At 39.2% G+C, this 12803-nt stretch overlaps 1 protein-coding gene across 1 annotated transcript in view; it reads left to right on the top strand.

The window, feature by feature from the left end:
* Positions 1-452: 452 nt before the first annotated feature.
* Positions 453-12803, top strand: part of dmxl2 (Dmx-like 2) — a 74694-nt gene continuing 62343 nt past the window's right edge. Inside the window, exon 1 of the mRNA XM_073853304.1 lies at positions 453-879. Coding sequence (XP_073709405.1) covers positions 793-879 — 87 coding nt within the window. The 5' untranslated portion in view covers positions 453-792. The remainder of the gene's footprint in view (positions 880-12803) is intronic.

Here is a 12803-nt window from a genome sequence, read left to right as displayed (position 1 = left end):
GTCATCAGGCCTGGTTTATTTAAGTTAAATGAGCAGTACACTCGCAAGTCATAAGCATATTACAACAATTTACGACTAACTAAGCATAATAGTCAACTCTATAATTGTTAATATTCAGAAATAAGACATTCTTGATGACGTAAGCAGTGACCTCCGGAGGCTGCAGCCTTCGTATTGAGAAACGGCCAATGATTGACAGTATCGAGCAATGAGTATCAAAAATACAAAATTATTAAATAAAAATATAAAAACACATATTAGGTACATTTATAAATGATGCACAAAACTACAGCATTGTGCTATTTATTGATATAATTAACTTTTGGCAAATAAAAATAACGTAGCGTACCCTATAGGCTTTTTGAGTAAACACACTCAACAAAGGATTTCCAATGACATTTTTTTAAATAGCATGAAAATAGGAACAAATACATTTGTCTGCGTGCTCTACAACCCCGCTGTCGTGAGGTCGCGCGCACTGAAAGGACGCACGAGCGCCGCTGCAGTGCTCGTGCCGCGCGCTCCCGCCTCAGCAGCAGCAGTAGCGGGAGGAGGAACATATAATCCGCTCGTTAATGTCGATAGCGACTCGACACGACAGAATTTAACCGATCTATGCACGAAATCGGACACTGTGACGCATATATCTCCGGAGCCTGTATGTGTTTGAGCGCGCGGTGTGTTTAGAGACGGATAAACTGCGGCCGGGCCGGACGCGCGCGGATGGGATTCCCGGTGTAGATGGAGAGACACGGAGCGTCGCTGCTGTAAATAATTCAACATTCAACGAAAATGCATCTGCACCAGGTGCTGACGGGAGCTGTAAACCCGGGAGACTGCTGCTACTCCGTGGGAAGCGTCAACGACGTCCCGTTCACGGTGGGTGACTCGCGGCGCGTTTCTCTACGTTTGTGCGTGATCGGATGCGCGAGACAAATGCGATCCATGATCTAGCGTGATGCTTTATGCACGCAGCCCGCGGGCATCATCATCGTCATCCTTCTCGTGATCCGTTCATGGGTTCAGTGTGCCATCTGTCATCTGCTCAAGGTTATCCGCCGCGCGTGTGTTTGTGTGTCCGCAGATCATGAGCGCGCGCGCACACACGCACTCCCGCGGTGTCTGTGTCCATACAAACTGTAAATATGCACGGTTGCATGACATGCAGTGATGCTGTTGATGCGTTTTAATGATCAGTCATGATTATGAATGCATGCATGCGTGGTGATGGTTGAGATCAGGGGCGTAACAGGAATTTTAAATAAGGCGGGGGGCATCTCTCAGGTAATGTGACCATCAAAGGCCAAACAAATAATGTAGCCTATGTTATGTACAAAATAAATACATTAATACTATTATAGTAAATTCTAGTTCACTCAAATAACCAGAAACCAGAGAACACAGACGGAAATTCGGACACTGGATCAAAAAGTGATGGGGACAGAATCAATTTTTTTTATAAAAGTGCGATGGACATGTCCCCCTGTCCCCTGTGGCTGCAGCGCCCCTAGGTGAGCTGTTGCTTGTGTCTCAAAACCTAGACAGATGTCGCGTAATACATGCATTTTTGGTGCAGAATAATGGCCAGATACTCTTATGTATTGTAGGTGGGTTACTGGGTTGGTTTTCTAAGTGGCTTACTAAATTTTGAGACGCAGCCATTGTGTTTGGATGTCAGACCCATCAGCTGTGCACACAACAGAGTACAGTTGACAGGCCAGAGTCTTTCTAGTGTAAAGAGGTGATGAGTTTATTTCAGTCACTTACAGACTAATCGTGAACTAAACACTTTCATCAAACGCTATGTCATTGAACAACAAATGCATGACTGTTTAGCGCTGCAAACTAAAAGAACCAAATCTGCATGTTGCGTAACATGTATGACTGAAAAAGTAAATGACATGCAATTCATGTTTATAGCTATGATTTAATGTTCATTCATGATGACTATGATGCATGCATGAAGCTATTTGAAAACCTACTAGGATGTTTGCTTACACAACATCAGTGGTTCTTACTTTTGACTGGCTAGGTTGGCATCTAACTAGGTTTTGATAGTTGCTGAGTCCATCAGCTGTACACACAATAAGTAGCCATAGGCTGTACAGTTACAGTATACTGTTGAGAAGCACTGGTCTAATGTACAGAGCTTATCACCATAAATTAGGGTGGTTTTATTGAATTCTGTGCTTTTATTGCCACTGCCATACCACAAATTGCTGGCAGACTTCAAGATAATGTGAACTAAAATAACAAACTATATGCACGATAACAAGTACTAAGAGGTAAACACAGAAAATATGCTTGAAGTAATGATATGATTTATAATCTAACATTACTACCATTTCATGCTGCATGTTTATTGATGGATTTGCTGTATTAAACACACAGATTGTCCAACAGGAGTAATGCAGCCAACACATTTTTAGGGCCTGAGCACATATTGTTTTCATTATATTGACCCTACGAATGTTGTTGAGTAAGTGATAGACATTAATGCTGGAATTATATTGTATCCTCTGAAGTACATTTAAGGTACATCTGAAGTACAATTGAAGAATCAAATACACCTACAGTATTTTGTAGTATTAACTATTTTTTGGATTGAGCGGTCTATAAGGAATTGTGCTCTTACACATCAGTTGGCCATAGCAGCGATTTGATGGAGCAGAAACGAGAACTGAAACCTGCAATTCATTCTGATTGTTTCTCTGCGGTTTGACAAGATTTATCCACCGAAAAGTCCACAGACGTGCTTTCACATCAGTGTTAGATTAGGTAATGTGGGACAGTTTAAGGATCTTTCATTTTCACAATAGCTGCGTTTATGTGGTGACAATTGGTCGCATGACAATGAAAAGATGGTGGGTGTACAACACATAAAAATTGTGTGAAAAATTATGAAAGACAATAGTGTGCAAGATATATTATCACGATTGAAATATATTCTATGGCTGGGACGATAAATCGCGATTCATACTAATAATTAGGGGTGGACGATATGACCAAAATCTTCTATCATGATGGGATTCATTTTATATCATGATAACGATATGTATCACGGTAGAGTTTTTTATGTTTTATTAAGGTTTTTCTGTTATTAAAATCTTTAATACCATAGAAATTTTCATAATTCTCACAAAAACCTTATATAAGCATAAAAAGAAGATAAGAACAAACTAAACTCAAGCTCTCTGAAGATAAACAGTCAATGATAAATGAATGATAATAAATAATTATTTATGTATGTATCTATATTCTTTTATTTAAGGTAGATAAGTGATTTAGTCAAGAGCAGTGAGAGATTTTTCATATTTTTCACATTTTTCAGCTGATTTTTCAGATGTTTCATAAACATGAGTGACAGACAAAATTAGGTAACTTCCCCTTTAAGACCGGATCTAATATACTGTTACACATGCATTTTCTCTTTTAGCTGTTCACTTTCTCTTAAGCCCTACCTAAATGGTCGTGTTTATGAGGATACTTGCAAAAGATGGGACTTTTGACGCATGTATTTAAGGCCAATAAAGCATGAAAAATGCTCACAAGCTTAATGAGCAGCGGTTGCGCGACCTGCGTGCTCCTCACAGACAGAAAGAGCAGCGGTTGTGCTTGTCGGTTGTCTGTGTTTCAACGGGTTAAAATAACTTGTTTTAAAACTGTGGTGCTTAAATATGTGTACAAACGTTATGTTTTCGTTACCACATGCACAGGTGCGTGACATGGGCGCGTAACCTCGATGGAGACGATAGTCCAAAATCTCTACCGGTTGACAAATTTCTACCGGTTAATCATGTCTAATGCGGCTTTCACATAGCAAGCGGTGTGCGCTGCGCTCGTCGCTTGTGCTCTGCTGGCCAGACCCGAGTATAAGCAGCTCTTCGTCCATTTTGTTTGGACGCCCCGTTTCTATTGGCCGCGCGGGTACTCGTCACAGAGCGCAGCGCAAAAGTTAAACTATTTTGAACATTGACCACGGCGTGAGCGCAAGCTGCCCTCCGCTGTGCTCGCGCTTTGCTCGACGCAACATCAAACAGCCCTCACGCGGGGCAAGCCATTGAAATTAATGGGTTTCATAGTGCAGCGCAGCACACACCGCGTCCTATGTGAAAGCCGCATAACGGTTTTTCGCCCACCCCTATTAATAATACCTGTTTGATATTGATTCTGAATCACAAAGCTGATATTATGCAAAGCTCTTTCATGTATTATGGCTCTTTGATCAGTAGGAATTTCTTATCAATCTCAAATCACCGTATGTTTATAACTTGCATATGAAAAAGCAACACTCGTCAACATGATCATCATAAATATTCTTTATTATCATGAAAATACCTGAAAGTTTTAATGAACAGCAATATAAATATATGCTTATAGGCATAGATATGTATAAAGGCTAGATGTGTTACGGCGGAGTCTCTAACGTCATCACCTGACGGCCATCTTACCACATGCAGCTCGCTCACTCATAGCATTGAGTTTTAATGGTGCAGGTACTTTTAAATGACCATAACTTGCTCAATTTTCTACCAATTTTCAAACGGTTTGGTTTCTTACAAACATTATTAACGTGGCTATAATTATGGATGCTTTAACATGTTTCATGAATTGTGTTTTTAGTATAAGTATGCAGTGTCATAGGTACATCTTTGATGTTTATAACAAACCAAACCGTTTGAAAATCGGTAAAAAATTATGCTCATTTAAAAGTACCTGCACACTTTTAAAATCAATGCTACGAGTAAGTAAGATGGCCGCCAAATGCGGAAGTTCCACTCAATTGGCCAGCAGCGTGGGCGAGACATCTAGCCTTAACACATATCTATGCTTATAGGCTTTTTCTGGGGCTGCGCGTGTAAATGGTTCTTCTTCTGTGGCCCATATTGAGTTTTTGAACGAGAGCGCCCTCTGGCTTTTGGATGTAGCAGCATTTTGCTGTAATTTATTGAGATGCATAGCAAGCAGAATCAGACAACTATTATCCCAGCCCTAATATATAAAAAATGCCATTCAAAAAGGCAGTGTCATACATCAGCTACCTAGAAGAACATTGTGCTGTTGCAGACTCAGAAACCTTGAGTATAATGGCGACTTGAGTTGATGAATGATTTTTATGTCTTGATGATCTCCTGATCTTAATGTAGATCTGTCGAGCGTGTAGACGACTAAGTTAACAACCACTCAGCAGTGGGTTTGTTAAACCTGTCAGTTTGACCCCGATGTCAACACTTGCTCTTTTTACTTCCTGCTTTTCTCAGCAGCATGTTGACAGCAATATGCAAACCCACAAAATGCATTTCATTCCTCTTTTTATTTGCATCTCGCTTACGTGCGCAGTTTGAGATGTCTACTATGAAATTTACTAGGCAGCTACACCTGGTTGATGTGAACTCACATGTCTATACACACGCGTCTATACCTGCTTTTAGAGTATAATTTTGATGTGTGTAAATGATTTTGTCTCATGTAGAGTAATATGCATGGAAAGGAGGCTTAGCAGGCAACACACTATTTCAATTCACATGATTCAGGTAGTGTTTACATAGAGCAAACTCCGCCTACAGGAGTTATGTTGGTAACCAAAATTTACCCAACTATGTACCCTGACACAGAGCAAAAGATAACCTGGAGTATTCTCTAAATAGCTGGAGAGATAAGAAAGTTATGCATATTCTTAATCAAAGGTCTTTAACTTTGTAAACAGGCCTGTTGATGATGTTAGTAGATAGCTGCTTCACACTGTGAAACTGGCCTTTTATGAGCCTAAACCTTTCAGTGGGACTGGTGTTGATCTCTGAAGGGTATTACAATCACAGCACACTGACAGGCAGGATGAGTCGAGCTGTCTTCTCCAGCAGGATCATGTTCGGGGAGATTGATGAATGATGTCTGCTTTACTTGTGTTCTGTACAGAGGGACATGAGTGATGATTTAGTGTGCTAAACACGCACACGGTTAACAGTAAAGTTGATGTCAGGTTTAATTGTTGATTTGAAACATGTTGTTTTATTGTGATTTTAGCACATGATTTTAGAAATGTCTATTTTTTCCCTTTCAAATAGTTCGGACTTTAAGCACACACAGTGCCAAATTTATCCACGTTTTTTTTTTACCATCACTGCTGCAATAGACTTAAACTTTTTTGGGATTGTTGCGGGCAAAAATCCTTGATCTTGCGGCACGTTTTCTTAAAAAATGCGTTTGGAATATGCAAGATATTTATAAAATTTTATGCAATGAAATTGCCGGAACTTGCAAAAATGACGGGAACTTGCAAAAACCGCAGTTGGGGTTTGCAGCTTTTCAATGATGTTCACGTCGCGTAATTACGTCACTTCATTACGTTCCCATAGCAGCAGGGGACAGTGTGAAGTAAATGCAAAATTTTTCAACTTTCTGCTAAGATATATATGACATTTTGCTACGAAAATTATGAATCATGCAAGCCCGCATATTCTGCATGCCGAAATCTGGAATTTATGCTGTGAAAGTGCGGCGTATTTGAAAAAATACGGCCCCCGGATAAATATGCTGATTATGCATTGAATCATGCGATCGTATAATCACGTTTTTCTGGATGGACTGCTTAAATGAAGCTGGTAGTGACACTATTAGCGGCTTTTCTCCTTCGATTGCCATGCTGAATGTTCCGCAACACACACACACACACACACACACACACACACACACACACACACACACACACACACACACACACACACACACACACACACACACACACACACACACACACACAGCAAAATGTGAGGAGGATCTGTGAGGTTAGCAACAAATTTGCATACTAGGAGTTGATTGGACATCTGATGTAAACACACGTAGAGCGTATTCAGAATCAGAACCATACATTAGCGGTTTTATGCTTTGTTTTTATCACCAAACTATATTAGAGATGCGTGGTCAGATCAAATGCGGTGTGTAGTTCAATTCTTTATTGAGAACACCCCTAATAGATACTAAAAGAAAGTCCTGCCTTCTAGTAAAAAGAGACAATTATCAGCTGTTAAAGTTTGCTGAGGTTAAAGAGTGTTGTTAAAGGTGTCAAAGAATGCATTGATACGATGTTAAATGGGTCTCTGATATCAACATAGTAGATATGTGGATTTATTAAGTGCAAAAATGATCCATAGACACTTTAACATGTCCATTTACAACCCATTTATTGGAAGGGTCATGAATAATAATGTTGATGCTCTGATTGGCTGTTGCTCAAAGGCTCATTTCAGTAGCTCTGTGTGTGTGTAAACAGACCTTATGTTTGAGTTTGTATTAGATGAAGATACAGATTTTGAGGAATAATCAATTGTTTGGAGATTGCTAATGGATGATTTCTGAGTGTAAGTTTGTGGGTTTTTTAGTATGGACCTGCAAAACATAACTGTAACATCAATAGTATAGCCTATATGCTGCTAGTATAAAACATTAACTAGCATATAGCTCTAACTCAGCACTCAAAACTTAGCATTGTAACAACATTGTACCTAATGTGTAATTTAATGTTGGGGTGTACATAGGGTTGTGCCGATAGACGATAGTATCGTGTATCGACGATCTTCAGACATATCGCCAATGGCAGGCTTTCATGGCGATAGTCAAGACGATAGTTGGCGAATGGTTATTATTATTATTATTATCATCATAGTCATATTAACACCGACAATGCATGCTTTTCCTCACATGAGGGTTTGTGGGCTTCACTTTACGCGGAGAGCTTGTAAAGAGAGTATTCCTTCTTGCACGTACCTGGACTTAATGCACGCGTCTTGGTCTCCTTCTACCACTAAATCCAGCGCGCCGCGTCATGAGCAGCTGCGCTTCTCTCTGTGCACGCGCTCTCGTGTCTGTCCGCAGTCTAAACATAAACTAAAGTAGTAATCCTTATTTGTTCAGTTTAATGCGTTTCATGCGAGCTGATGAAAACTTTACTTTTTGTTTAAAATATGACCCGGTGCATATTAGCGCCTCTCTCTCGTACGTGCAGAGAGCTGCGCTCTGTCCGAAGTCAGATCACTAGGTATTAATCCTGTTTATGATATGCATTTCAATGAGTTGTAGCAACACGTCCCTCGTGTTTAATATATGATTGTGTTTAAAATATGATCGCGTTCCGCTGGACGATGCGTTTAAAAAGGCACCTCATGAGAGCACCACTGCTTGACACGTGTAGTCTTCTGCAACAGCACTAAATAAATGCATTGAATAGTTTGTATGTGCGCGCACGTGTGTGTGCGTGCGCAGATGCATGTTTTTACAGTTATTAAGTAATCATGATAGGGTTTTAATGACGCGCTCGCTTTAATGGCATCAGTTTTAAGAAGGTTGCGGTCATGACGGTGTTGCGGTCCTGTTTTTTTTGTCCACCCATCAAGTGACTTGTTATAATGAGTAAAAATTAACAAATAAAAAAAAGAGTAAACTACTGCCACGCCCCCCGATAACATCGTGTATCGCCGATCTCACAGGCTGACGATAGGACGATCTGAAAATAGGGCATATCGCCCAACACTAGGCGTACATCTCGACTGTAACGTCACAGTTGGTTTTATGTTAAGATTGGTGAGTTTTTTAGCAGTCTTTTGCATGCACAAAGTTTACATAAGAAGGAGGAAACAATTGTTTGAGGCAGATATATCATTACCATGCACAGAACTCTTATTATTCATCTATTCCTTAAGTAAATACAGTTTTACATTCCACGGCACCTTTAATCCACATGTTGCACAAAATGTAAGCTTTTGAAAAAATATGATATGGTTTATGTCAGGTTTGATTGTTGCTCAGAAATAATAACAAAAAAGGAAAATGATATTTAATTGATATTGGCATTGATTGGCATGTCATTTCTTTCTTTCAGCCCGTCATAGTGCTGTATGTGTGTGTTTCCCTATCGTGTCTATAATGGGAATGAGAGTCATTTTCAGCTTGTTTGCTTTCAGTGGCTCTTTGCTCTCTTCTCATTAATAAATCATAGAGAGGATGAGAACACACAGAACAACAGGTGCAGCATTCAGCTCAGTCTGCTTGTGTGTTTGTGTTTGCATTGTGCCACAGCATCAGTGTGCTATAGTACAGATATAAACAAAGGCTGTGTTCAATTACTGCTATAGTATACAGCATACTGCACAGTATATACTGGATTAAAAATAAGAATGCAGTGATATTGTAAATCAGATAGTAGTATGCTAAGCTGACACATGACATCAGTATTGTTGCATGTTTAGTTCAGAGACTGGCATCCAGTTATTGGATATTATTTTGTTTATTTTGCAAATTTTAATCCAGTTTTTTTTTAAAACATATAATGGCCAATCAAATAATGAGACAAAAATGGGCTACATTTACACGGAACCAGAATACGGTTGTCAAACCATAGACTGTAAAAAATATGGACATAGTGTTCGTGACATCACCCATAGGTCTGTGAAGAGCTTTTTTGAAGCCAATAGGAGACAAGGCCTATCATGGCTATCTTGACATCTCGTCGCCGTGCATCACTCGTGGATAACCAAAAATGGGTAAAGAGGCGGGTGGGTGAAGCTGAAGCGGCTGGTTGCTGAAACGCCTAGCTCGATTCTAGTGACAGCAGTGGCAGTTCACCCATCACTCAAGTGGCCACGCCCTTAATTATGGAGAACTTTAAGGCTTAATATCATTTAAACAGATGAGTTATAAAAAAATTCACCCCCCTCAAAGTTGTCGTGAAGGGCAAAATTAGCTATACAGACCAAAAACTCTTTTTGTACCAGGCTGTAAACAAATTAAATTCTGCTGTGAAGTTGGGCATTTTAACATGGAAGTCTATGGGAATTGACTCCCTTTTGGAGCCTGCTGTCTCTAGCGGCCAGTCGATGAATTGCAGTTTAAATCATTTTCGTATTTGCTTCATCCTTAGAGAGATCTTGGGTGCGTTCCACTCTAGTTTTAGACACACACTCGCGAACTTCCCTAAACACTTCCCCTCGGGAAGCGTTCCACTTCGTCAAGTGGACGAGGGAAGTTAGGACGATCCATTTGAACCCACTTCAAGTGTTCTAGCAGTAGTGGGCACTTGTACAATGTAAGCAATGATGTACATCCGAGTGAACGAGACTGAGGGAAGTTAGCGAGGGAAGTTCATAAAAAACGAACTGGAACGCAGGGCAGAAGGTTGCCTCTTGCTGTGAGCACAGGTATAGTGTAGTTAACTCCTGGGTCCTAAAGTGCACCCGATTTCCCACAACATATGCAAGACAGATGACCCACAGATGATTTGTTCTGTGTTTATATGAAAATCTGATTTACTCACTTGTGTTTTATCTGAACTAGATGAACATTTATCTCACGACCCCAAATGTGCCATAGTTACTTTTACTGTTTATTTGATGCTTATGTGAAGAAAGTGCACTTGCATGTAAAATAAATTTTATATTTGGTTTGCATCAGTACTTTTTTTTACATTTTACATTGGAAATTGTTCACAAAACCATGATAATATTGATAGTCGTAGTGATTTTGGTCACTTTAACGTTAAACCGTCATACCATTTCATTTGTGGCAAATGCAGGCTGTCAACCAGTTAATTTATGCTTACAGAAAATTAGGCTGTGCAGAGTTCCTCCCATATTGTAAAGATAATGTGAGTAGTATGGGGTATATCATCATTACAAACACAGCCAAATATACAGAACTGAGCATGTGCAGTAGATCTGCACCAGTAGCAAATATAACCCACAAGATGTCTCAGTAAATATATTACTGAAATGGGCACAGCTGTTTAGAGATCGAGAGCAGACAGAATGTGTACTTCCCTATTATGTAGAGAGCATAACACTATGTTTATTACTGATTGATATTTTGATGATTTCTATTGTTGGGTTGTAATTCTTACAGTATTTTGCCAAATCATTGTGGTTAGACAGTTTAAATATGTATATAAATATTAATGTTTAAATAAGTGAGTGAATGCGTATGACTTTTGTGACTCATTCCTCTGTTTGTCTCAGTTGTGTTACTGTTGTGACTCATTTTGCTACATTTGTGTTGCCAAAACAAAGCTCAATGGCTTCTGCAGCCATGTGCCAAATTATAAGATTAAGGGATAAGATTATTTACTAACAGCTTGCGCCAGTGCAAACCATAATTTTGTTGTTAAATAACAACTGGCGAGATTTAATAATGACGCGCAGTGGATAATTAGTGCTTAAAAGGTGTGATCTAATTATTTTTGGCACTGATCTTATTGCATTTGCATTTCTAGGAGTTGCACTCTTATGCTAATTTGCCCTGTTTAGGGCAAAGCTACGTGACGTGATGTAACCTCGATAGAGATGATTGTCCAAAATCTCTACTGGTTGACACATTTCTACTGGTTGAATCTACCTACCGGTTTATCGCCACCTTTATACCACGGTTACCACATTGCTAAGACATTGCTCTGGTGGATATTTTAAGACATTTGACAAATTAGGTGTGCCCAATACTCTCAACCAATCAGAATAAAGCACTAATCACAGAACTGGCTTTACTGATGAAATATGCATTAGCCACGTTTCCATTTACCTATTTTTAGCTCATTTTGGAGTATCGCTTAAAAAAACGTTGGATGGAAATGCCAAGATGTGCATAAATTCTAGAGAAAAGTCTGTCATCTCAATGGTTGAGACAAGTAATATTACTTAACAGGACTGTCTTATTTGACTGTCAACTTAAACAGCAGGAATCCAAAGCAGATAACAGCTGTAGCTATAGTGTTTCGTTTGCGCACTAATTATACACGAAAATGGTTAAATACAGTGGTTTTACGCTTTTCTTACGGATATTTAGCACCTGTTTATCAGAAAGTGGCGATTTTGCTCTCTTCAGCTCACTGGTGGAAACGCTGCTTTATTAGCAAACATTTAATCCCACGAGTCCTTGAAATCCTTGAAAGTTTGTGAATCTGGGGGAAATAATTCAAGACCTTGGGAGATTTTTGAAAATATACATACAGGTCAAACAAAGTGCTTGAACCTGTTTTGTGCAAGACGTTTTCTGGAAAAAAATCCATATTATTCCCTGTGTAGTGTAGGATAATATCATAAAAATTCTAGCCTTTTAAGCACATGCGCTAAACTGTTTATGTGAATGTTGATTCATACCAAAATGCTTTTTTTCATAGTTGTGTTTGACATGAAAACGTTTCGGGTTATGTATGTACAGTCAAGCTCAAAATTATTCATACCCTTTGTAACTATGACCAAAGAAGGCTGTGAAAATAAATCTGCATCATTAATAATTTTGATCTTTACTTTAAAAAAAATTACAAAAATCCAACCTTTCATTGGAGAAGAATAATTTTAAAATGGGTGAAAATCTCATTATGAGAGAAATAATTTTCTCTAATACACACTGCTCACAATTAATCATACCCTTTTATTCAATTCTTTTTGCAACCTCCTTTTCCAAGAGAACAGCTTTGAGTCTTCATCTATAATGCCTGATGAGTTTGGAGAACACCTGACAAGAGTTTAGAGATCATTCCTTCATGCAGAATCTCTCCAGATCCTTCAGATTCCAGCTCCATGTTGGTGCTTTTTCTCTTCAGTTCATCCCACTCATTTTCTTTAGGGTTCAGGTTAGGGGACTGGGATTGTCATGGCAGAAGCTTCATTTTGTGCTCAGTGACTCATTTTTGTGGTAGTTTTGATGTTTGTTTTGGATCATTGCCCTGAAGGAAGATCAAACCATGGTCCATTATATGATTTCTAACAGGGACAGTCAGGTTTAGATTTTTTATCTGTTGGTATTTCATAGAATCCATGATG

This window comes from Misgurnus anguillicaudatus, chromosome 15 (assembly GCF_027580225.2).
Source record: "Misgurnus anguillicaudatus chromosome 15, ASM2758022v2, whole genome shotgun sequence".
Taxonomy (NCBI): domain Eukaryota; kingdom Metazoa; phylum Chordata; class Actinopteri; order Cypriniformes; family Cobitidae; genus Misgurnus; species Misgurnus anguillicaudatus.
Note: the sequence above shows the minus strand (reverse complement) of the source record. Positions and strands in the feature narration are given on the sequence as shown.